The sequence below is a fragment of the Pelmatolapia mariae genome, linkage group LG5 (assembly GCF_036321145.2).
Source record: "Pelmatolapia mariae isolate MD_Pm_ZW linkage group LG5, Pm_UMD_F_2, whole genome shotgun sequence".
NCBI classification, from domain to species: domain Eukaryota; kingdom Metazoa; phylum Chordata; class Actinopteri; order Cichliformes; family Cichlidae; genus Pelmatolapia; species Pelmatolapia mariae.
Window position 1 is genome coordinate 27,878,479 of NC_086231.1, and position 26,163 is coordinate 27,904,641.

A 26,163-nucleotide genomic window follows, 5' to 3' on the forward strand; every position below is an offset into this window, starting at 1 on the left:
CAAGTGTCAGGCAGATGGGATGTGTATGTTTGTCTGGGTGCGTGTGTGTGTGTGTGTCGTCTTTTCCTGCCAGGAACTGAGTGGAGGTTAAGCCAGGATCGCAGTTTGAATGGGTGACTTCCCCACATATACTCGACATCTGAGGGACTATGTGCTCTTAATAAACTTCCCCTGGGAACGGTGACATAGAGCCAAGGCGCATGCGTTAAAGCCTTAGGTTGACATTTCATTAGCAAACAGTAGCTGAATACAGATCCATTGCTGACTCACATCCAGCAAGACACAACCGCCTTTGGAAAACAGTATGAAAATATAGAGCCGATCCTATGTTTGGGACCGCAAAGCAAAGTCACTTTTATGACCTTGTTTGTGCCTCCTGGCGCTCGATGATTTAGGCAACATTAAAGAGCTGTATTTAGACCGCACAAAAGCATGTGTGCCAATGCACGGTTGCCAGCGCTCACACATAGAAACACACACACACACTACACACCCTGTGGTCAAGAGTCTGGCTACTTAGGGAACAAAGCAACACATTTTCCTCTGCTGTCTTTTACAATGGAGCGCAAAGTATGACATCATTTGTTTAAAGTTGCATTCAAATACAAATGGCTTCCCTGCAACTGTTTTCCGGTGGAAACTTTAATGCCTTCCCATAGTTATCTGCTTCCCTTCAACTCTTTAAAGTAAACACTGCCTATTTTAAAGCGCACCCTGTAGTTGCTATCTGTTCACTAATTATGATCCCAGCAGCTCTAGTAATAATTACACCTCTATGCTAAAGATTAATCATGAGTGAAGTAAGTTGCCATCACAGTGTTTTCCAATGTTAATCCCTTAGTCTTCTCTCTTTGGCGTGGCACAGATGAACAGAGGCTGGGACTAAGGAAAACCAGCCTCCCTTTTGGGGAACAAAGCTACAGGAAAGCACAAATTTCCATTCAGAACTGCCGAATAAGGAAAAGACAGAATGTAAGTAAAATATACAGAGCTTAGAGCAGCAGTCTCCAAAATGCTGTAAAATAATTTTCAAACTTTTCTGTTTTGGTTAAGTGACAGAGAATAGCCATTTCATTAGGAAACAGAATGCACTGACACCTCAGTGGAAAATTCCAATTTTGGTGATGTCTGGCACATTCAGGTTCCCCTCTGAGAATATCAGTCAGCCCACCCCAAAGAACTGAGTACTTAACCCAAAACAGACCATTCATAAGCTCAGAACCTGAAAACTTCACCCAGTAGGCCATCTCTACTGGCGTTAATGTGCTTCTGTTTAAAAAAATAACACAAATGTCCACAAAACAACAGAGTGTCTAAGACCCAACTCCAGCCAGATGTGCACAGGCTCTTGTACCCTGCTGTCTGTGAAGAGATATGGCAGGAATGTGCTCTGTCCATATTCAGGCAGCCAAACAAAGTTATCTGCCTGCAACATCATCAGACTAAAAGCTTCTCGCTCTCCCCACCACTGTTTATCTACCGCTTTTCCAAGGCCCTGTGTGTGTCCGGGAAGATTTTATTTAGCAAATTAGCCATGCCCCCGGAGATGACCGGAGCCTTGGAATTCGGGACCCCGTTGCCAGGGCAACCTAAAGGTCACCTGACACCAATCACCTCGGACGTCATGTTTACCCTGTTCAGATGAGCAGCTGGGATAAAAGTGGAGGGGACGAAGAGGGCTGGAGAGTGGCATTTTAACCAAGGCTAAAGCCACGTCGGCCTCATTTAAGTGCCGTCCACAGTGAACATGTGACGCTTACACTTTAAACTACGACAATTCAAATATCACGCCCGGCGCGGTTTGACTGCCCGCAGGAATTTGCATTCCCCAGCATGATAACATGCTGTGGAGGGAGGCCGGGGTGAAAACAGGGACGTATCTAGGCGTGGCCACATTTCCAGGAAGCGTAGCAGTCTTTCTAGTCTTTATCTCGCTCTTATGAGGCTTCTGTGACGGAGCACCTGCTGACAGGTGCCGCACAGGTATGCCGCAGTTTCACTCCAACCTGTCCAACTAGCTCAGCTACAGGAACAACGGCAACATATTACACACCACACACACACCACCCCTCGGGGCAGTTTAAAATTGGAATTGTTTTCTCAGTTTTGCTCACTGATGAAAAACTAGTTCAGGATGCTGCTTACAAACTGAATCCTTACTGAGAATAACTTCTAGTCCGTCTTATAGACTAGCGTTCACTTATCCTGTTCCTACCACTTTCTTCCATTTAGCTTCACCCCCATTGCCCAAATAGCTCTGTACTGAACTTAATGTCTGACACAAGCCTGTCCCTCTGCTGTTAACTAACAGCAAGTCAGAGAGGCTGATGATGAACAGAGAAAACAGCCCCGACTGGCTGTATAAGATTCCAACCATTCCTACCAAAAGGACAATGAACTGGCTGTCGGGTGCGTGACACTAATAAAACACACCAACGCTCCGGCAGCACAGGCGGAGTCTTGAAAATGTGAGAGCTCACGTTGATTTCAGACAGGTCTGGTGCTGTGTCTTTCATTTAGGTATAGGGGAATAAGCTCAAACTGTAGCCTATAAACCTTCGTACGAGGCATTTTATTTTGAACTCTCAAACGGATATTGTCGTCGAAAAAAAAAAAAAAATGCAGAGATAAAATTGAGACATAAAAAAAGGGAAAGTTATGCAAGGAGAATGTTCTGAATGCTCAGTCTTGACGTGTACTGTGGCTAATCTTTTATCTGTTCAGGAAAACAATCTGAATAAAAACCAACCTGTGAGTCACATCATTTCATTATCATCAGCCAAAGAAAAAAATAAAACAAACTCATGGCATGTGTCAGGTTTCAGATGAAAGCCCTGTAATTAGCAGTGTCAGGCAGTTGGCAGCTTTTATAAACACACCCCTTCCGAATGTTTCATGTACTGTGAAACAGTGCCCTATCGATGAGTTAGGCAGGTCGCTGTGGTATTTTACCAGTCTCAAAGGGTATCTAGCAGCTCATTTTGCCTTTATATTTTCAAGCTATCCAAAAGAATGACGCCATCTGCTATCACTTTGCTAGTGGACAACTCCCTTGCTCTTATTTTGACAGTTCAGTCACAACTAACTGGCTAGACCCAGCCCTTTTCTAACTTCCTTGGCTCACTGGCCAGGTTTGCTGTTGTGACTGTCTTTGATATCTCCGGACTCTCTTCGCTTAGAGTCAGACGGCCTCCAACTCTACCCTCTTGGACAGCAGCTGACAGTAGTCCTTGTTCTGCTCTGGGGACTTTTATCTTTATTGGCCAGCATATATAAAAGAGCAGAAAAACACTGAATGCAGCTGGCAGCTACTTTTAAAGTGGAATGTTTTTTCTAACAGGTTTTATTTAATCCATGAGTTGATGCTGCGAGTTACACTCCAAATAGCAGTAGAACTCTTCAGTTTGTCTTTATTGGCTCTCATGCATTAAATACACCTCACACGCTCACAGGCGGCATGACAATGCCATATACGGCGAACACCTTGCTTGTCATGATAAGCAAGGTAATGGCTTTGCTATGATAACATTGTTCAAATGTGTGTTTGGCACCTTCTTTGACCCTCAAGAGACTTGAGACTAACGCAGTTCAACACTTGTAATAAACTCTCCCAGTAACACTGTCCCCAATTGTGAGAAGTCGACTCCAAAACGTTGACTCCACTCAATGTGACAGAAAGCGTGTACTACTTGTCCACAGTGACTCAGCACGCAACTAGGCCACAATCCAGTTCCAACTGTCCTCTTATCAGCCCATTTACATCAAGAAGAATAGAAATCAACTACCCCTGAAAAGAAACAGTGTGTCTGCGTGCACTCAGACCCAAGAGCCCCACAGGGAAATTAGATTTCTTGTCTAATTTATGAGCTCTGGAGCCCAGTAGAGCATGAGGACATGAAGGGCCTTCAAGTGCTCACCAGCAATCTTCCCCCCATTTGTGCCAATGAGTTTTTTAAGAAAATGGTGATTCTCAATGTGTTAAACAGATTGGTGCAATACATCACCAGTATAGGAACTGTCATTTCACAGCAGTTCACGGCAAGGTGCATTCATTGGGAACATCACAGAGGGAGGAGGAAGGGCTGGGGATCTCAAAGAGACATATTAAAAAAGCATGCTGATGCTGCACATTGCTGTTACAATGATGCAGCTGGCTCAGGAAGAGTCACTTCCAGGAGTGGTGAGAAAGATAAATTCTGTTCAGCAGTGCGTATGGCACTCACTCACAGCGCATAGACTCGTTTTTATGGGTTTTCTGCAAGAATACGCGTCACATTTGTACGAATATTTACGCTGAAGGCACACATTTATCAACGCGCTAAAAGTTTTTATTCCCCTTCTTTTAAACGGGCCACAAATTTTTCTGCAACAACAAATGCTATTAATGTGGAATCTTTCTATTAATTCAGAAGATCGGTGACATTTGGTCAATGTGCAGCAGCATTGGCTGGAGTACTGACTATACTGTGGCCTGTAAAATAACTGCTACTGACACACAGCAGACACCTGAGAGACCAAGTTACTGATATGGGCCAGGCCTAGCTATGTAAACACTGCATTCCTGCACACCGCAGAGCACGGGGAAACTGGAGGGGGGGGGGGGGGGGGGGGGGGGGGGCGCTCATGCAAAGTTAATGATGTCCATTTATTAAGCAGAAAATAAAAGTTGTGTGTAATTATTTTCATGTATGTTTATGCAAGTGTATGAATTTCACCCCACAGAAAAAGTAGTAATGGGTCATTACTTAGCGACAAGAATGTAAACTGAACATACAGGCATGATAACACAGGTTTATGTTACCATTTATGTGTATGGGTATCTGATAAGGCTCGATGCAGTGCACACCACTGGACACTCGGCATACCATCACATCTGCCCGTTTTTTTCTAGTTTTCTAAGAACCCACAATATGGGCATGTACAAATGTAACACTGCAGTGGGAGATTTGATTTCAGAGAGTTAAGTGACAAATTTAGATGCCATGAACACACACACACGTACACACAGCTCTGCCCCAATTTGATAATGCAGTCTCTAGTAAAGACAAGTTGTTAGCTTGTGATGCCTGCATTTTACTTCAGTTACAACTACAAAAGTTTACAGCCTGTTTTCAATGAGTCTACATTGTTTCAGTAAAGTCTATATTCAAATCTGAGCAGTAAAACAAAGCTTATGTCAGTATTTGTTCAGTGCAGTGTAGGAAAGGAAACAAAGCCAGTAACACGAGTAGTGGATGGTGTGAAGCCTATATGTTAGTCTATATAAGATGGAATGAAACATAAAAAAAGTTAATCAATACAAAATACATTTTAAGTAATCCTCTGCAGTTTTTACTGACCTTGCAGTTGCAAGGACTTAACTTAGCGGTCATCGTGCATTTGTTAAAGGCATGCCTGGGGTGACTTATTTTTGCTGCATGAACCCATTATACTTTAAATACTACTTTCTTTCTTTTTTTTTAACTTTTAACTCCAGTATTCTGTACCTTATGAACAGTGTTGGGAAGGTTACTTTTAAAATGTATTCCATTACAGAATACCGAATACATGCCCCAAAATGTATTCTGTAACGTATTCCGTTACGTTACTCAATGAGGGTAACGTATTCTGAATACTTTGGATTACTTAATATATTATCATGCTGTTTACAACTACGTGAATGTACTATTGCTGTGATTTATTACTGTTACTGAAGGTCCGCGGCTCCGAACCGTAGTAAAGGGACATCTGGCTAATACGGTGGGTTCTGTGTCGGGCTCGTAGCTGAAAACTAGCTTTACTTTGTTGTCTGGGTCAACTTTGCTAGCGAGAGACAGAGAGAGGCGTTGAAAGGCTGCTCCAACGGAACTTATTTTTTCCGGAGGAAAACACGAACACAGTGTACAGTTGAGTCTTAATAGCGTACTTACAAATGGGCTCGTCAGGCACTCTTCTTGGCTGCAGTGGTTATTATTATATTTACATGCTTCCAGCTCCCGTTTTTGCTCCGTGACAGCTCGGACTTTCCTTTCTCTTCCTCCCTCGCTCACAGACACATAACGGGTATGGCTGTCCATTCTCGCTGCAGCACGGACTACACTGCCCATCAGGCTACATTCTTTAGGGCCATGCCTGTAGCATTCTGCCTTTTAGCTTAGCACAACAACAACAACAAAAAAGCGCTCTCTCACCCAGGAAACACGCAGAGAGAGAGAGCATCACCCTGTAACCATGGCAACCGTAACGCTGCCGCCTGGAACAACAGAGCGTAGCTGTCAAACAAACCCAAACAGTCCTGACCCGCGACAATATGAAACAGGAAAGTACCGCCGTGTAATCCATTTATTTCAACAAAGTAACTGTATTCTGAATACCACCTTTTTAAACGGTAACTGTAACGGAATACAGTTACTCATATTTTGTATTCTAAATACGTAACGGCGGTACATGTATTCCGTTACTCCCCAACACTGCTTATGAACCAGGATGTAGTCGTGTATTTTTTTTTGCAAGTTTTGCATGTTGGGTCCGCCCTTCACCCAGCTCATAACATAAAGTGGAGACTGAGCCTGACCAAAATAACTTTTGCCGACTAAAGCAAAACAACCTGTTGCATATGTTTGCCTGATGTTTCACTGATACGTGTAAAGTAACCAATTCCATATCAAACAGCGTGTTGGTAAGCTCAAGTTGTGTCAGAATGCTGTGATGAATCCATATTACACCTGCTTTGGGAGGTAGTGCAAAATCTACCTTAAGATTTAACTGAGTCAAATGCACACAGGAACTACGGAGAAAAAGAAAAGAGAAAGTCATGGCAAAGATGTGCACTCTGTCTTTAAATAAGTGGATTATCATAATTGTAAAGGTTTTTAAGTTTGCATATAAAGTGCTACAATACTAGCCTTAAACTTCTAATTCCTACATCTGTCACGATCGTAAGGAACATCTGAAGTTAGACGCACGCGTATAGAGGGTGGTGGAGTTCTCAAATAAACAGACGTTTCAGACGTTAACATCTGTAACTGATGACGACAGCAGTGAAAGTAGATGGACACCAGTAACCTCTTAATTAAGACTCAATCCTTTTCCTGTCTTTGCTAATTAGTCTCCGCTTGTCTAATTAAGATGCCATCATTAAGCTGTTACAATTTTACTCACTGCCTGAGCAGGCCTGTTGAAGAAAGTGGAGGACAAAGACTTTATAACGTAGCTTTCCTACCATATTGTGTACTGACCTTTAAGGGTCCATATGAATTACTGACCTTTATGTTCCACTATCACACACAGAAATGTTCAGCATAACTTTGTGCTGCTACGGTGCCCAGCGACACAAAGACAACCAAAGGAGCCAGCCTGTCCCAGAGCTGTACTGTGCTTTCAAGGCCGTGCCCAATCACTCAGAATCAGATCAGATGCTATCTGCAAATTATTTGTATAATCACAAACGAAACCACACTTGCTATGACCACAGGGTGAACAGGAGTCCTTAGACAGACATTAGCTGTTTGGATGATAAATTGTTAGTTGCGTGACCCTCATCAGTGTTTTGTGCCTGGTTTACTCAAGATCGCACAGAGTCAAAAAGGTTTATTAGACCTTCCACCTTGTTAGTTTTTCTCTGCATGTAGCGGGCAAATTACAGTGAGACTTTAACAAGTCAAAATTATACAAAAGAATTCCCAGAACTACAAAAAAATACATAAATAATTAAAAAGTCAGTTTAACTACTCAAATTGAGGCCTTTTAACTGAAACAAAGTGAGCTCATCTGGGTCAGCGCTGCATGCAATTCCATCTGAGCTCATTAAGTTTTAGTGAGACTTTAAAATATCTCTAAATGGTTCAAAAACACATTGTTTCAGAACTGTTCTAGACATTAGTAGTCTGCCTACTTACTGATATTTAGAAATTCAGTAGTATTTCTAAATATCAGTTCATGAATAGTTTCACTGAAGTGTTTGATGGTTCTGTTGATACGTATTGAGCCACAGGACCCCTATATTCAAATTCAAGTGCATAATCCTAGCTATGGTGGCTGCTGTAGGACATTCATCTCTGGCCACCGTTAATCTGTATTGCATGCAGGCTTTCACTTCGCTGTTTACCTCAGCTGTAAATATGTCTACATTGTCAATATGCCGGGTGTCCACATCTATGTACTCTGGATGAGGCTATAAAACGTTGTGATAGGAGTCCAGTATAAACTGATAAGTAACTGAAGTTAACTTCTGTCCAATAACAGTGATACTAAGTGAGTTATTGAGAATATCCTGAAGTTTTCTGCTGGGAAGTGCAGCTGTTTTAGCTGCTGGTAGCTGGCGTTAGCTGATGTTAGTCACACTACTAAAACTTTCTTTCCAGCGGCTCTAACATTGTTGGACTCGGACACTTAAACTCTCATATGATGTGAGAATGTAATCGAACTGTTTATCAGAGTGAGAGTCTGACTTCAGGTCATTCAAGCCCCTTATTAGCTGGCATGATGTGCTGCTGTTTAGCTGACTTGTTGTCAGCCATCTGGAGATCAGAGTAGGGAGGGCTACATGTCTAATTGGCTGAGAAAAAGTAACTGCAAAAATATTGGGAATACATAAGCATGTTTTATTGTGTTAGAGCAGCGGTCCCCAAACTTTTTTGCACCACGGACCGGTTTATGTCCGACAATATTTTCATGGACCAGCCTTTAAGGTGTTGCAGATAAATACAACAAAATAAAACCAGTACCTGTACCAAAAAAAAGAAGATTTATTCATAACACACAGGAAAAGACCCAGGGAAACAGAGTTAACAATAAAAAAAATAACAATAAAAACCGATAAAAACCCTGAAAACCATAAATTTCACACCTGAGCCTCAACTCTCACGGCCCGGTACCAAATGTGGCCTGGGGGTTGGTGACCGCTGTGTTAGAGCACCGACTTCAACTCAGAAGAATAAGTCTGAGGTGGGGAGGAAGAGGATGAGGTGGAAATGAACAAGGAGAAAAGAGACCAGTGGTGGAAGAGGAGAAAGACATGAGAAAGACATTGTGAAAATATACGTGTTCAAATGTTAAAGGTAAAACTTACATTTTGAATTGTGATTAAATGCAGTCACCCAGCATGTGTAATGCTGTAAGGGCATTAAAAATACCAGAAACTTGAGTTTCACTTGCTTCTGAAGTGACTGAGTCATGCCGTGAATGCACTGCTTTAGGGGGATACACAAGCACAGCCGATGCAATCACACAATCCAACCAGAAGAAAGCAGATAGTTGTGATAGTTAGAGGACGGCGTCACTTGGCTGCTAGCTGCTCAGGAAGTTTGCTGCTGGTTATTGCTGAACATCAGAGCTACCCCACCATAATAAAAATTATCAAATCCACTTGGCGTCTTGAAAGTTTCCAGCTAATTGTAGGAGCCACATGCTTTTCTAATCAAGGCTGCTTCAGCACCTGTCACGGTCACACAATTTCAGATGGGACTGTCTGCATCTTCTTAACTCTGCATGTTCAAAGGAAAACAGCGGGATGTACAAATGTTTTTGGGTTGCGAAAGCACATGTTATTAGGTAGTTTTCTTGACAAAAAGTTGCTTGTTTAAAAGAAATTTCAAATTCACTGCATTATTCTTCACATTCAAGATATTAGGTATGAGTTAGTGAGCTTCAGATGCTTTTAGGTCGGTTTTGTTAGCTCAAGACAAAAGCCAGGTCAGCTGCTAAGACAACCTTCTCCAGCTATAAACCACTGAATTAAATCTTCGTCTTTTTTGCCACGATCCATCACATTCTCACATCCCAGTGACTTCTAGCCACATGAGACACTCCTGAATGCTTTTCCATATGCTACCATCTGCAACTACTGAAAAATGGCCTGTTCAACTTCTCTTTTCATTAGGATACTTCAACAGAAAAAATAAATAAATAAAAAAAATAAAGGGTTAGGCTTGGGGAGGGGATGTCTGTCATAACGGTCTGCTCATTATTAAGCCCCACAATTCCCACATTCAGATGACAATAAGTAGGGAGGGAGAAGAAATTAAGGCTTGAGAAGGAAAAGATAAAGAGAGCAAAGGAGGGGAATGGAGGCAGGTAAGATGACCAAAAAGGCAGAAGCTTTGAGAAGCGTTGTGTGTCATGTAAGTCCTAGTTCAGGAACACTAAGACTTTAGGGCTGTGAGCATGGATGCGTGCTCACAGCCGTGGCCAAACAGACAAACTCATGTCTAAATCCCCTTAATCAGGGCTGGACCATTCCTTAAACTGTTTATACCCCCTTCTTTTGTCTACGTGTGCATGTGAATGTGCGTGAGTAAGCTTCCCAAAGACTTGACTTTAATGGGATTTGTGTAAACGGACCCCACAGCTTCAACCATAGTGTAATTAAAGGTAAAGAAAAGAGGAAACAGATTGGGGAGGGAAAGGACCTTTACAGGAGCCTGAGAGGTAAAGGACAGACATTCTCGGTGCAACCACAACTACAACGATAACAAGCTGATGATTCGCTTTAATGACAATAATTAACTCCTTAAGTAGCTCAAGAAGTTTAATGTGAGAAAGAAAAGTTACAGAGCCCCAACGTAAAATCATACAGTCTCTGTTGATTTAAAACAAGTTATAAAACCAACTTTTCAAGAGTCACCCAGCATTTTTTGTGGGTACATCAACTTGCTTCTAGGACTAGTCTCAGCCATATTAATAATGCTCACAGCCACTACCGATCTCGTCATTTCGCTTCCTAGTTATGCCAGCTGGAGGCATAACCACATCTCATCTGAGCTTTACAGCAGCAAAGCTGACAGAAATACTTGGCCATGTCAGCCAATGTGGCACACAAACACACAGATGGGGATGCAAACAGACACACACACACACACACGTTCGCATATTATCGAATTCCTGACATAAACAACAACAAAAAAAACAGAACTGATGTGACAAAGTTGGAATCTTGGTACAAAGTTTAGATAATATACATAAATATATACACACACACACACACGTATGTACACATGTACACACACACACGTATACACACACACACACACACACACACACGTGTGTGTACGTGCGTACATAAGCACATGCATACATACACATATGCTTCATTTATGCAACCGTAATAAAACGTCTTATTTAATGGAACACGGTGCAGAAAAAGAAAGACACATGATGCCGTCACACAGGTCACAAACCAAATTGCCATAGTTTACAATGCAATACTCCAGACTGTATGCAGCACATGCAGAGTAGCATGACAGCTGAGCAGAGTCAACTAGCTTAGATAATTCATTGTTACAAACAAATTTAATGGACCCATTTATCAACATGATAATTTTTTTTCTTTAAAACCTGGTGCTGGTTGAGCTCTAGCAAAAAGGCAGATTCTGTAAGGCTAAGCAGTCTTAAATTTACGGACGTTTTCACCCATCAGTCCAGACACTAAAAATCTGCAATTTAAAAAAAAAAAAATACAAATTTTAACGCTCAGCTTGAACCATATTGATATAATAGCAGAATCAGAGTATTAGTATCACCCTTTACAACCACCAATATGTGACTTTTTTTGTAAAAAGGTAAAGAAGAGATGGGAGAAACACCCATCAAGCAAGTTATGAGTGTTGATGTTGTATAGTTTGTCTACCTGTAGGCGCTCAGCAACGCCCCTATTGGCAACACATCACAAGTGTAAATAAACAACGTGTTGTGACAATAAAACTGAAAAACTATTTTTAAACTGCATTGTTGTAATATTTTTAATAACTCATAAATAAATATACATAATGATGACATATGTTAGGAAAAACAGTTTGTGCTTCATGTCTCTGACAGAAAGCAAAAAAAAAAAAAAAAAAAATCAGCTCATATATCAGATTTTTAAAATCACCAAAATATCGGTATCATTCTTAAAAGTCATATGGGTCAGGCTCGTACCCCGTGCACTCCACAAAGAAAGTATTTTATGAAGATGTTCACCTACTCTGATGATGGATTATGCTAACCAGGTATTGGGAGAATTGGTAAAGAGCTTTTGGGCAGATTTGTCAACTCATCCCACACTTTGACTAGGTCAAGAGTTACTTCACTGAACCAAAGCAGCACAATATTAAGCCTGTGGCTTTCCCCTTCAGTGTGTGTTATGAAACTCATGAGCAGCTCATTATTTCATGGTTTGACAAATGACTCTGTTACAAACTATCAAGCAGAAACCACTGAAAAAAAGAGCAAGTTGACTGGTTTGTTAGAACTGGTTTGGAGTTAGACTAGTATCCTGGAGGAACTGAGTGAGCTCTTCACCTACTTCCTAAATAATAGCTACAAAAGTCACAACTCTGCCTAAAAGTTTCCATTTCCTGTGCAAAGGACACGTCATAAGGCAGTCAACTAAAGCTTAAAAGACCCAACGCTCCTGACGTCACCTTTGTTTAAAGGTTTCGGGAACTTTTCCCCCCTATCTCTACTGTACATTTGAGAAGGGTGGATCAGGGCGGTCTTCAAAGATAACTTCCTCTCCCACCCTACTGAACTTCCATTAATTAGTTGCCTTTTCTCTTTTCCTGACAGGCTGTGTAACTGCAAATGCCAAGTGTGACCAATGCCCATTCATTGTCAATACAACAGACTGCAAACCAGAGAGAATATGGCACATGCATACATACGTGCCCCTCTTGGTGGGATTATAAAAAGCGCTGCTTAAGTGAGACAGCATTTCATGGTCCATTTAGCTGGTGAAGGAGTGTTCCTCCAGTGCGTCTAAATGTAGAGATCAAGCTGAGCAAACTCAAAGTGTGCAAGATGCTTACACTGTACACACACGACTCCTCTCATAGTCTCCTTTTCGCCCTCACCTGCACACACATTTGAGCAAATACAAAGATCCTGAAATTAATGCTGAAATTCCCTACAGCACGCTATAAGGGAGGAAATGAAGTCGCTCCAAGCCATCAGGAGAGAATACAAAAGTAGAAAACGGGTGTGGGCAAAGAGGGTTGTTCAACACCCTGCTGAGAGAGAGGAAATAAACATCCATATGCGATCCCTGCCAGAAACACTTGTGCGTGCACACACACACACACACACGCACACACACACAGGGTGTCTGGAGTTAATGCAGTGACACAGTGTTGTAAATTTGAGCACGAGAGTTGTAGTTAACAGCTCGCGCCTCCATACGAATGGAGGGCGGAATATTTTCTGCTTCCAGAAATTTATAGCTAGTAAGGCCTCGTCCATCACGGGCAGCTCTATGATATAATGAAGCTTGGAAAGAAATACACTGCTGCGAAGCTGTAAGACTGGAGTTTCCTGATTAGTCAGGTAGCAAGATGGCTGGTGAAGAGGAATCCAATCTTATTTCTTGTGTGTGTGATTGTGCGGTCACGTGCTGACTAAAAGGAACCCACACACACACACACACACACACACACACAGCATAACTCCTGCCTGGGGAAACCCATGAACTCTGGGCCACTGTGCCATTGGTCATGTCCAGAAAACAAACATTAACAGTCACTTGCATTACAAACACTTCTGAGGATCGTCACTGGCTACACTTCTTGGCATAACACAACTACGATTATCAGTATACACTTCATCCACCCTCAACTTTAAGCCTAAATACAATCCCAACTGTAGATCATATACAGTATTGTTAAAGCGTCCAGCTTAAGTACTAACACCAGCGCGGGCACAACATTAATCTGGTCCCATCTCAAAGCCTCTCTGATGTGATTGTGTGTTCCTATAAGCATGTGTGTATCATCCATAGTTTGTTTGCATATGTGGAGCAGACAGTCATCTTCTTAGGAAGATTAGCCATAAAGAAGTTCCAGGGTTGATCAGCTGGAGAAGTCTTTTTTTATAATGTGCATGCTTGCTTTCAAACACAGCACTCTGTCACTGCAGTACATCTGTGTGAGTGTGAGCATTAAACTGCATTGTGACAGAGTCATCAGCTGCTTGCTGCATGTCCATGTTTGTGATAGTCCCTAATTACATAATCCAGTTATTCTCCCGCAGTTTCAGTACACACTTAAGTGGACATCCAATGGTTTGGCCTCAGCAGCGGTTCTAAGGGTGTGTCTTCTGCAGTGTGTGTGTGTTTTCCTTTCTCACCGATACCCAAAGCAAACATAACATAAAAAACTCAGCAGTGGAGCTGGTTGCAGCTCCTTATCAGCTCAGACTAGAAATGCCCTTGCATGCTCACAGGTCTATAGAAAGTCCAGACAACACAGTATTCAGTATTGGAAACCCTACCCCCCCCCCCCCTCTTTATAGAGCTGGCAGTCAACATGAAAGTGTGAGTGTATCAGCGAGCCAAGACAACGAAGCAGTACCTCTCCTCACATCTCGCTTGATTAAAGTGAGAAAATGGCACAAGCTCCGGGTAAAATTAGGTGACTTAGATTTTACAGATGGCCCTTGTTGCCAAGCATATTTTCTCAATTAAGGCTGATTAGGGAGGGGAAATTCCCTGACAGCGTGAATTATTAAAAACTTGAAATGGAGTCTGATCATGTGACGTTGTACAGCAGTGATACCCGACATTCCCAGATGAATGAAGAAAACGAAAAAGGGATGTGGGGGGGGGGGGGGGGGGGGGGGGTGTGTGTTCTGATTAGCCCGAAGTGAGAACAGAATCTCCTTCCTATCCTAATAAATCATTACAAACTGGAGAGAACGGGTCTGGGCTTGTGCAGGTGATTCCCTAGAAAGTGATTAAAAAAACTGACCAGTTACTTCCTGTTTACAGGAAGGAAAGATCTTAAAGCCTAACACTCCACAGACAAACTACTGAAAAAACACGGGCACCAGTCGCATCAGTTCCTCCACTTTTCCTTTCTATTCCGCGCCCTCAGCAGAGCGACGCATGGTAGCGAGGCTTCTGCTGCTACAGCTCGACTAGATTTGCTTCTTTGCTGGAATCCCAAACATTTTGTTTACGCGCGTTTGACAATCCATTTCAGTTTGTTTTTGCTTGTTCACAGCGGCGCCACTGTTGGCATTAATCGGCATGTGATTTCATGGCTTATTTCTATCTAGTTGGTTACTGGGTTCAAGCAGCAGTCACACTGCGAGACAGTCAGGCCTAGAATTTCACCACAAAAAAGAAATCGGGGTGTTAGTCAGCACATCAGCTGCCATATTTTACCTTTCGACCCCACTTTAGACTGTGTGAGAATACACAGACTGAGAATGATCGACGACTTCTTCTCCTCTCGCTGTTCTTGTATTACTTAAGGCCTTCTTAAACGAGTCATTTGGACACGACACAGAAGGGAAAGCATGGGTGTGAACTATAAAAACTTTATTTGAACAGAGACATTGTTAATTATATAAATAACACTCAACAGCTTAAAATGGCTGCTGTGAAGTCAAGCCAACAGAATTCTGTGATGTTTTGGAGTCACCAGCAAAGCTACCCGCCCACCTCCAACCTGAACACAGGTATAATTTAGCTGGTAAGTGAAAACAAGACCTTAAAATCTGGAGCGTCAAAAATATGGTCCAGGAGCCAGAATTAGGCCAGCAAACACTCCAATACAGCTCAATGGATGGCTTTGGAAAGGGAACTTTTGGAGTTTTAATTGACTTTATTTAGTTTTACAGCTTAACATATTAAGAAAGACCTCCCCCGTGGCCACACTGTTGAAATAGCACTTCTTCTTTAAATGTGTAGTTAAACTTCTGTATAGTGGCAGAGAGGACACTTTCACTGGTCTGGCCCATGTGAGATCAAAAACAGGCTTTATGTGGTCCACAACATAATATCAGTTTGATATCCCTGCCTAAATAAATAAAGTAGATCATCTGTGCCACAATAAAGATGCAAAATTTCAAAGACACATTTCTAAATTTAAAGACCAAAACTTTAAAGTCTCACTTCAAACATTACCACTCACAGTTAATTTGACTTGATAGCCAAACCTCAGTCTGAAGGGAGGAACTAATCGGTGGAATATGATTGAGCAGCATTTGTTTAAAATGAAAATCTGCTCTCGGAGCACGCTATTGTAAATAAATCTGAGCACCCAGGGGTAGCAGTGGCCTTTAGCATTGTTAAAATAAGGCCTCTGCTCGCCGTCTCTTAGAGGATGTTCAAATATTCAGTACTAGGTTTCCTTTATAATAAAAGATGTCGCGCAACAACAGAGCACCACACCTTAAGAACAGTGCATGATGATGATCGGAGGACTGTCCTGAAATGAATGAGAAAAGCTACACCTTTACCAAAGCAACCTCAAAGCAGACCCACCAGCACGGCCGGCGGCCTTCACAGGTTATCTACATGTGAAGTCGTCCTTGAAAAGAGTTGTTGCTCTTTTGTCCATGTCTAAAAGAAGTCTCTGTGTGTCCCGGGCTGACTCCCGAGCATCCCTCCAGAGGTTTGCGTTGCCACGCTGGGAGCCTGTCAGAGCGGCTCAGTGTCAAACCTCCCAGCCCCGCTGAGTCAAGATGACCATAAACCGAAGGCTAGAGCAGCCACACTGGCCGGATGCTCGCCTTTTTGTAAGGTGCCTGATGTTCCCTTTCCTGTTAGGTGTTAAAAGAAGTGCTCCCTGTCGAGCCTGTTTGAGAAGTCATCAGGTAAAGTATAGGAAACACACACATCTTAAGAAGGCCGAGGCCAGTCTGCCAGACTTTTACATTTAAACTGAGCTGATCTGCTTTATGGGTCTGTTTCACCTGCCCCCCAACTTACTAGAACTACAACAACCTAAATGAATTTAAAGTAGCACCTCTAAGCATTACTGCTCCTGGTGCTGGATGTAATTCTCCAGTAGGTTGGAATGTACGCAATATTTTGGACTTTCTTCACCATTTGTGCTTCCTCAACAGCTGGGAAAGTCAGAAAACACAAAGGAAAGCTGAATAAACAACGTGTGTGAAGCCTGTGGGGTTTCCATGTCCCTGAACCAGACAGGTGGCATTCCCTGTTAGGGAGAAAACCAGGCCCGGCTACTTCAACTTAAAAAAAAGAAAAAGCCATTCACAAATCTGCCAATTAAACGTGACCTTAAACGGTTCCGCAGCTATTAAATGTCACAACTTCCTCAAGTTTTAGTACTCATTGTAAAGTTCTATGGGCTTATTTCAATTGAAGATTAACCTCAATGACTCAAAAGTTTCCATTTAGATGAAGCTGTTTAAAAAACAGCAAGCAAGAAATCAAACTTGGCACAAAACCCGTTAAACGAACACCAATAAAAGCGCAGGAGTTTTGCACCCTCACCTTTTGTCTTACCTTGCCTGACAGTTTTAAACCTGACGGGTCCTTTGCAGTTCTTTATCACGGTGTATATGTCGTACAGGGGTAATCCCGAAATCGAGAGATTCTCCACTTCGAGCAGCAGCTCCCCTTCACCCAGTTTCCCACTTTTGTACACCACCGCATTGTGGTTCAGCGGTCCAATGTAGGCGAACTCTCCGTTCTCCGCGCCGCCACGCAGCGGCACGTTGAGCTCACCGCGGGCATCTTTGGACACGGAGACCTCGTTCACCCTGGAGGTCCAGTGGTTCTTCTTCAGCGCGGGTTTGGACATTGCGAACAGTTCACGAGCCGACGCCAAGCCGGCCGGACTCTGCCACCGGGATGGGGGGGACACAGTCACAGCAGTCCCTTTCTCTCTCCTGCTCGTTAAAAAGTAGACTTGTATCCGAGGGACGCGCAGAAAACTTTCTTTCTCTCCCACAGAAACATGAGCGCCTCTGACAGTACAGGTCCCGAATCAAGCCATTCCTGCCTGCGCTGAAATCACTCCTTGCTGTGCGGTTATTCTTCTCATCACTTTTCTTAACATCCCCTCCGGTTTAATCCTCCTTTACTGTTGTCATCCTACATCTGCCACGCTCCCACTCACGGCTCGCGTCCACTTCTTAAATCCTCTCGGTTGTTTTTAAAACTCACTTTTAAAGGTTTTCCTTCCTCTCTTCCGGCTAAAAGAGACTGCACTCCTCCTCTGTCCGTATCCACAGAGCTCACTTTATCCACGGTCGACTAAGCCCAGAACTCCTTTAACCAGGTACGTCGCTCTGGTGCGTGGAGCTGAAAATCATTCCCACTCTGGTGCTGGGGATGTGTTGCTGTCCGTGCTGCGTTCAGGTGCTGTCGGATTTTTATGCGTTCACGAAGAGGTCACGTGAATAACCTGTGCGAACTCTTCACTCGTTCATAAACCACAGATACTACAGGTCATTTCCCAGTGTTTCAGCTTGGTTGTAGTTTGAAATTTACATTTAACTTATATGTAATTATGATGGAACTTATATAAATATGGTAGAGTGTGTGTAATGCTCTGTAGTAATAATGTTCGACACCTTTAAATCACAACTGTAACCTAACGTAGCGCCTAAATTGACACTTCACTGTGGTCTCAAGTACGCGATTTAAATAATTTATCATCGGGCACAGACTGACAAAATCACCCTTCACGTGTTTTCTTTAAAGCCCTCTCTGCGTGATTTACAACATTAGTATTTACAGTATCAACATGGTCACGGTGAGTTGAAGTGCTGTCAAAATAACTTCGAGTACCGAATGTCAGACTCCAAAAAGGGTATTTGAACGCAGCGCTACAAAGAGCGCATGCGTGCTGCTGTAGGGAGAAAGAGGTTTTTGGCTTTCCCTAAATTAGAGCCTGGTGTCAGTTTGTTTATTTCAGTCGGTTCAAATTAAATTAAAGTGCGCTTCCTGGTAAAATTATAGAATGTGGTGTATCCATCGAGCTTTGATATAATGAATCTGACTGAAATGCTTATTTCATAACACAGTGAGTCAGGGGTTAACCCTGTGATCATACATACGTCTGGAATTCTTGTATTTCAGGTTAGACAGGTGTCAAACCATGTTTTAATGTTTGGCTGAAACCTCCCCTCTCTGCTTATGCAATCTCTTTACGCCTGAGATGGTACTATTTACATACTTAGTTGTATCCCTAGCTACTGTTTTTGTTAAACACAAATACTTGTTGGCAACCACATCTAAGAATCTGAGAGATGCTTAAAAATAATAATGGAGATGGACATATATAGATAGACTGCCTAATGGAATCACATATGCCGGGCTTCTCACCTTGGGAGCAGCAGATGAACTTTTTTTCCAACCTAAAAATAACAGTAAAGCACTCTTAGTCCCAGCAGATAAAAAAAAGAGAGAGAAAACTAGTGGCCTGGATGGGACGGGGAAATAGTAAATGCACTTATATAGCTCAAACTGTAGCTTTCCTTCATCTTCATCCATTATTAGCTGCTCATACATGAAATGCACAATTAATATTTGTTCAGTTCAGTGCAGGTCAGTTTCCAGGGGAAATTCTCTTTGCAAGCAAGTGATGAACAACAAACATTAATATGGAAAAAGTACTTAAAACATGACACAGGGCCCAAGTGTCATAAATTATGAACGCCTTCATTTATCCGCAGTGCACCATTAAACTAAACAGCCCTAACATTGCATTGCTAACTATGCCATAAAAAATGCATTAACCAGAGGTAAGCTATTATGTAGTACAAGAAACAAAAAGTTTGTCCTTTTCCTGAGAGACACGCTTATTCTTTTAGTGGTGCTGATGAACTTAGAATAGGAGAGGATAGAGGATAGCACTTCTTCTTTTGTCTTCGATTTGACCGTCTTCTTCAGTTTTTTTAAGAACACACTACGCTCTGCTGACAAAACACTGGTTCAACCCTTTAGCCCAATGTTAAATGGCTTAACAAACAAACAAACAATAAATCGTTCCCCTGGATAGGGTCAGGTGCAATGACTGAACCGAACATGAGGGAAAAGCAGCTGATGTACAAAGAAAAACTTTGGAAACATCCCTGACCTGCCACAGTAGGTGATTGGTTGGCCCGTTGGCCTCCAGGAAAATGGAGTAGGGTTGGTTCATGGAAGTTCTATTCATGAAGTCAGGGTTAACTCTGAGGTCACGTCTGCCTGAAGTCCAGTAAGAAGGAGGATGCTAAAGGGTTAAAAGAAGTTTAAGTGGTGGTGACTGGGTTTATGTATGTATGTTTGTGTCTGCATGTGTATATGTGCCAGTAACTTCTAATGTGACCTCCGTGGGGGTCAGCCAGATCCTCTGCCAGCTTCCTGTCACACAGTGTCACCCAAATCAGATCGACAGAGGCAGACACAGTGCCACGGGCCCAAAATTTCCTATTCCCTTTCCACACATCCATCACTCTGTATATGTCAACATCTTCTTCCTTAGCTTTTGCAGCCTCTCTATATTTGACTGCCACGTTCTCTCAGCCTTTCACTCGCTCGCAAACACGAACAAGCCACAAACCATTGGTGGCATCACAGTCATTGTTTCGGTATCCCTACGCAGTCAGACAGCCATTCTCACGTTTGTCATTTTGCAACCATGCATTATAAGTTCTATAACACGTCCAGTTTCACACATGTAACACAAACCTGCTGATTATGTGCAGATTCTGTGGAGTTATTTATAAAAGTTATTACCTTGTCACTGAGAGCTCTCATTAAAACAGCACTTGCGTACGCTCGCACTCTGCCGTTGTGCCCCCTTGTTATGACAGCATTTAAAGAAGAAGACACAGATAAGAATGGTTTGCGTGTCATAAACTATTATTAGCCACCGTATTCATTCACTCTGCGTGATGAGCTTAGCGATACCGCTGACAAGTAACGGCAGCTCGCGCTTAATGGCCAACAGTAATAAAGCACCCTTCAAATTTGACAGCTGTGCTCAGATGACTTTGGGACCGCTCTGTGGCAGACCTCCACTATTAGTAGCTTTCATCGTGTGCACGGCGGCCGAGCCATCCATCACTTCTGATTTTAAGTTGTGTAATGTGACACATGCATCGTGGACACGGAGGCTGCCCCTGTTGTAATTCAGCAGAAGTTTCAATCCCAGATGATTGCATAATGTAGGCAGAAACAATGTAAGTCTTTGGATAGAACTTTGAAACAAAACCAGCAATAAAAGGTGACAGATTAGCAAGTAAAAGGAGGAAAGTTGCTGTCATATCGCTGTTGTTTATATCTCTATTAACATTAACAAGCAGGAGAGAAAGAGAGAAAAAAATGCTTTAACTTAACAATGGCCGCCACAGCTGTAGAAACAGAGTGGAGTGTATAATCTGACGGGGCCCACCACGCGACCTTTCAACACATTCCTTCCTGTAAGCGGCTTCTCTTCTCTGGTACATCTCGTACCTCAAAGCTTCCTTTGATTTGAAAATTTCCAACAGCTTTCCCTCTGACATTCAACATCTCAATCTTTAATGATTTTGCTATCTTTGCACACTTTGTGTATGTGAATGAACTCCATATAAATATTTAACAGAACTCCACATTTCTTTTTCATTCTTAGGATCTCTAATGGGTTAGCATGATCTCAAAATCCTAAGTCTGTAAAGGTTTTTTGAACCTGTTTTCTGTTTTGAGGGATGGATTCATCTGTGCACCATCCTCTATGCTAGGGGTGGGGGAACTCCAGGCCTCAACGGTCGGTGTCCTGCAGGTTTTAGATGTGTCCTTCATCCAACACAGCTGATTTAAATGGCTAAATTACATCCTCAACATGTCTTGAAGTTCTCCAGAGGCTGGTAATGAACTAATCATTTGATTCAGGTGTGTTGACCCAGGGTGAGATCTAAAACCTGCGGGACACCAGCCCTTGTGGCCTGGAGTTCCCCACCCGTGATACATGCCAAGAGGAAGAAAATGAGGTTTGGGGGATGGAAACCTAGCAGCACATGCTTGTGTATATCTGAGCTGATTGTGTACTGATGTACAAGTTTGCACATCTGCATCACTCATAATTCACGAAAACCGTGCAAACCTTCCCTGAGGTCTACATCACCGCATCATAGTCGAACCCACTGAGCAACTCCCAGCATTGTATAACAAACGGGCTTTGCTCAGGTCACGTCATAGCTGCCCTGCGACCTTTCTGTGCTCATCACTTAACGGGCTCTGCAAATGAGGAGGATCATTTTTCTGCTTTAGATGTCACTTTAATCTGTTTTACCTCCGTGCTCTGATAATGCCTCATTCATCATAATAGCCACAAAGCGTTGATGGCAAAGCGAGAGAGACGGAGAGCGAGGCAGGCCGAGAGGGAGTGAGTGAGAGAAAAAGAGCGCAATCCTACTTTTAACTAAAGCAGAGCTGCAAAGCTCAGTGTTGCCCTGGAAGATTAAGGATGAATGGCTCAGCACAAAAAGGCCAACAGATTATCAACGGGGCTGCAGAGAGCTGTCATATCAAAGCTGGTGACAGGAGGGGAAGAGGCTGGGGAGTCAGTACAGAGACTAATGAGTTACTTGGAATAGTTACTGTAAGCTGTGCTGTGCTGGAGCTCTACTGTACTAAAATGCACTCTAAATTGAGCTCTTTTTTTACTAAGGGCCAGACAGGAGAGGAATGAGTAAATTGTCCACATTCAGCATATTAAGGAGCCTAAATAAACGTCAGCACATTCTCAAAGTTGGCTGTGATCCCAAGAAATAAAACACAGGCTGGATCTGGATGCTGCGAATGTTTGGCTCAAGCGTCACTTTGATATAGGAATAGCCCAGGCTTCCAACCAGTGTTTTTAATACCTGCAGGAAAACGTCGTCTTTAAATTTCTTGTGTGCATAATTGTATTTGGATGCAGGAACGGTTGCATTTAAGCCCATCTGGGTTTCGAATATGCATCGCTCTAAAGGAGATAATTCAGTTGGAAGGTGTGTTTGTTTTGTCGCTACAACAAATACACCTCGGCACGCTCAGGTCTACAAATGAGTTTTACTCTTGGACACCCTGAATATAAGAACCTCCAGCTATTGTTAACTTGCTAAACACTACTACTGCCTGCTTTGATGATGCCTTCAGACGTATGCCATATGGGTCATCATGTCAGTAGCACTCTGTATTGCCCTCCAAAGCTCGTCCTGTCAGTCGGAACCCAGAGAGGATCATCTCCTTTTTTGGACTGGCAGCTGAGCAGAGTTAAGTATCTTTTTCTTTTTTTTATCTGTATTTTCAGGACCTTATGAAGGGGGACTGACTACATTTAACCAGGCCAGACCAGGACATTGGTGCATTTACTTCAAATTAAGAAGTTCTGCTTGTTGCGCTGACATTTCTCATTTAGAAAAAGAAAGTATATGTTCTGTGCCAGTGCACATATGGTTTTATTTTATTGACATTATCCAGACTGTAAAGGCTGTCACTGATGCTACTCGCAGTTGTGTTTGGTAACAGTGAATTTTTGGTGTTAGCTTTAATTTAATGTTAGCAATCACAGTTCCACAATAGACATTGGACTTAATTTGAGCTGTTACAAAATCCTAAGTTCACCCACTTCCAAAGAAATGAACAGTCTATTTTTTATGGCAGTTTTATTTTAATGGAGAGAGTGAAATAAGTATCTGATCCCGAAGATTTGTGCCCATGTGACACACAGGCTCAATCAATCAATCAACCAATCAAATAATCCTGATCTAAACTTATTATGTGTCCACAGAATCAATTTCTTCCATTACAACCTCTCTACCATCATGGGCAAGACCAATGAGATGTCAAAGGATGCCGGGTACAATATTGTAGACCTGCACAAGGCTGGATAACCTACAAGACCATCAGCAAGAATGTTGGTGCAAATATTCAGAAATGAAATAAACATAAAATGACCATCAGACACCCTCAGTCTGAGCTCCATGTAAGATCTTGTCTTGTCATGTAGTAAGGATGATCAAAGCCCAAAACTACATGGGAGGGGCTAACGATCTAAAGGCAGTCAGCACCGTGGTCACCAAGAACACCACTAGTAACACTACGCTGTAATGGATTGAACTCTTGCAGCACCCTTTTAAAGTTTGTTAGTGAACATCTAAATTAATTAGAGAAAGCTTGGTAGGAAATGCTGTGGTCAGATGAAACCAAAATGAGACTCTTTGGCATCAACTCGACTCGCTGTATTTGGAGAAAGACAAATGCTGAGTATGACATAAAGAACACCATCCCCACAGTCAAGCATGGCAGTGGAAGCATTATGCTTTGAGGCTGTTTTTCTGCTAAGGGTACAGGATGACTTCAGCGGATTGAATCTTGGACAAGAGCCTCCTTCTCTTAGCCAAAAACAATGAGGATAGGTCGTGGATGGGTCTTCCAACATGACAAAGACCCAAAACATGCCACCAAGGCAACAAAGCAATAGCTAAAGAAGAAGCACAATAAGGTTATGGAGTGGCCTGCCCAGTCTGCAGACCTCAATTCTGTAGAAAATTTGTCGAGGTAGTTAAAGTTTCGAGTTTCCAAGCATTGTTTTTGCTTGGGGATCAAGCACTTATTTTACTTAATGACATGCAAATCAATTTATAACTTTCATGTAATATGTTTTTTCAGGATTTTTGTTCAGTATTCAGTATTATTTCCCCCACCATTAGGGTATGAGTGGAGAACTACTGAGCTTCAAAACAGTATGCAAACCTTTCTGTTCTGAAACTAAGCATGTCCTTCAAATGTTAAATGGAAAACAGTCTGCAGTTATACAGGGTTTTTTCTTTTTATAACCTTAGCAGCAACACAGAGGATGTTACAGTATGATTCTCATTCACATGCAAACTCATACAATAATGATCCCGAAGACAAAAAGGAAAAGGAATAAATGAAAGAAATAAAGATAGAAGAAAAGCGCAACATAAAAGCGTGGGAGCGTTGATGATGATATGCGATGATGAGCTGGATATGACTGGGTCAGATCACGTGTGCCGTGTTAAAGCATAACTGAATAATTCAAAACAACATAAAGTCAGCACAGAACAAGGTTTTTCTTAGTGCTCTGCTACAGATCCCAGCACAGCAACCACACTGTCTAGAATAAAACAGAAGGAACTTAAGTGGACATTTTAGGGTCAGAGCCCAGCTGTACAGGCTGCTGATACTCTCTACTTGAAATTGTGAATGTGCTGATGGGTGAAGCACAACCGGGAGGAACTACGTGTCTATCAACTAGCTTTGATATCCTGTGTTCTCCTGTGGTATGTTTCTAAGCCCAATAAAATACAGAAGAATTCGTGAAGGAAAAAGGCTGATTAAGGGGGTTGTGAGTGGAGAAGTGTGCTGTATTCACAGATGGATAATTCACATTAGGACCATATGAGTCCCTCCCAGCTTGCCCTCGATGCTCCCCCTCTCTTGCCTTTAGCAACTGTTTTGTGTTTCCTCCTGATTTCAGATGTGATTACTTAAAGCCGCTTGGCCAGGCCACATGAGATGGCATTTGCTCTCCTCCACCTCCTTCTCTTGTGCTATTCCTCTGCCTCTTTTGTTGCTGTCTACTCTGTGCAGCGGCATGTTTCTAATTATCCCAGCTGAAGAAGGCTGCCCAGAGAATCAGTGGAATTAGTTTAAAGTAACTGATTCCCTGCGAGCGCAACATGAAGGAATATTTTCGTGGAGGCTATGTGGTATCAGCTCATGTAAATGAAATGTGCATTACAAACGTAAAAATCTCACAAGGCTTCACATGCAACCAAAATGGGAAAAAGGGGAAATATTTATTGTTATGTGGACTTTTATCTTTATACTTTTTATTCTTTATTTTCTATATTTGCTCCAGTATCTATTTAATATACTGTGCTGTGCAAAAGTCAAGCAACCCCTCATTTCTTTATATTTTGCTGGGAAAATGGGTACTAGGGGCAGAGATGTATTGAAATAGGTTCAAACATACAGGAACACAGCAGACAGAGTAGTTACTGTTCTATTTTTGGGCCTGAAAGTCAGTATTTGGTACGACCAGCTTTAATCTTCACCACAAACTTGAGTCTTTTGGACAAGGTTTTGTGTCATTTCTTTAACTAGCCTTCAGGAATAGTTTTCCAGGTTTCTTAAAGGACATTCCATAGCTCTTAATGGATGTTGGCTGCCTTTTGTTCTGTTCTCTGTCAAGATGATCCCACTGCTTTAGTAATGTAGAGGTCCGGGGTGTGGGGAGATTAGTCTATGACTGATGGCGTTCCATTGTGAGTGTGTTTTATCCAGGTATGCTTTTACACCACTGGCAGTGTGTTTGGGATCATTTGGGATCAGCGGCCAGATGTATCGCTCAGGTCCTGTGTCAGGTCTGTGCTGGATATTTCCAGTTTCTTAAGAACATGACTTTTATCTCCAATTGTCTGCTTTCCCCAGATTTTAAGGACGCACAGCACACCAAGCTGAGATATGCCAAGTTT

The 26,163-nt window shown here is 42.4% G+C and overlaps 1 protein-coding gene across 11 annotated transcripts in view; it reads right to left on the minus strand.

Moving 5' to 3' along the window:
• Nucleotides 1–18,031, minus strand: part of magi1b (membrane associated guanylate kinase, WW and PDZ domain containing 1b) — a 141,311-nt gene extending 123,280 nt beyond the window's left edge. For 7 of the 11 annotated variants that reach the window (XM_063474584.1, XM_063474581.1, XM_063474582.1 and 4 more), the window contains exon 1: nt 17,198–18,031. In XM_063474584.1, the coding sequence (XP_063330654.1) occupies nt 17,198–17,507 (310 nt within the window). In that variant the 5' untranslated portion in view covers nt 17,508–18,031. The remainder of the gene's footprint in view (nt 1–17,197) is intronic. The other 4 variants (XM_063474585.1, XM_063474583.1, XM_063474592.1 and 1 more) reach the window with 1 other exon arrangement.
• Nucleotides 18,032–26,163: the final 8,132 nt, after the last annotated feature.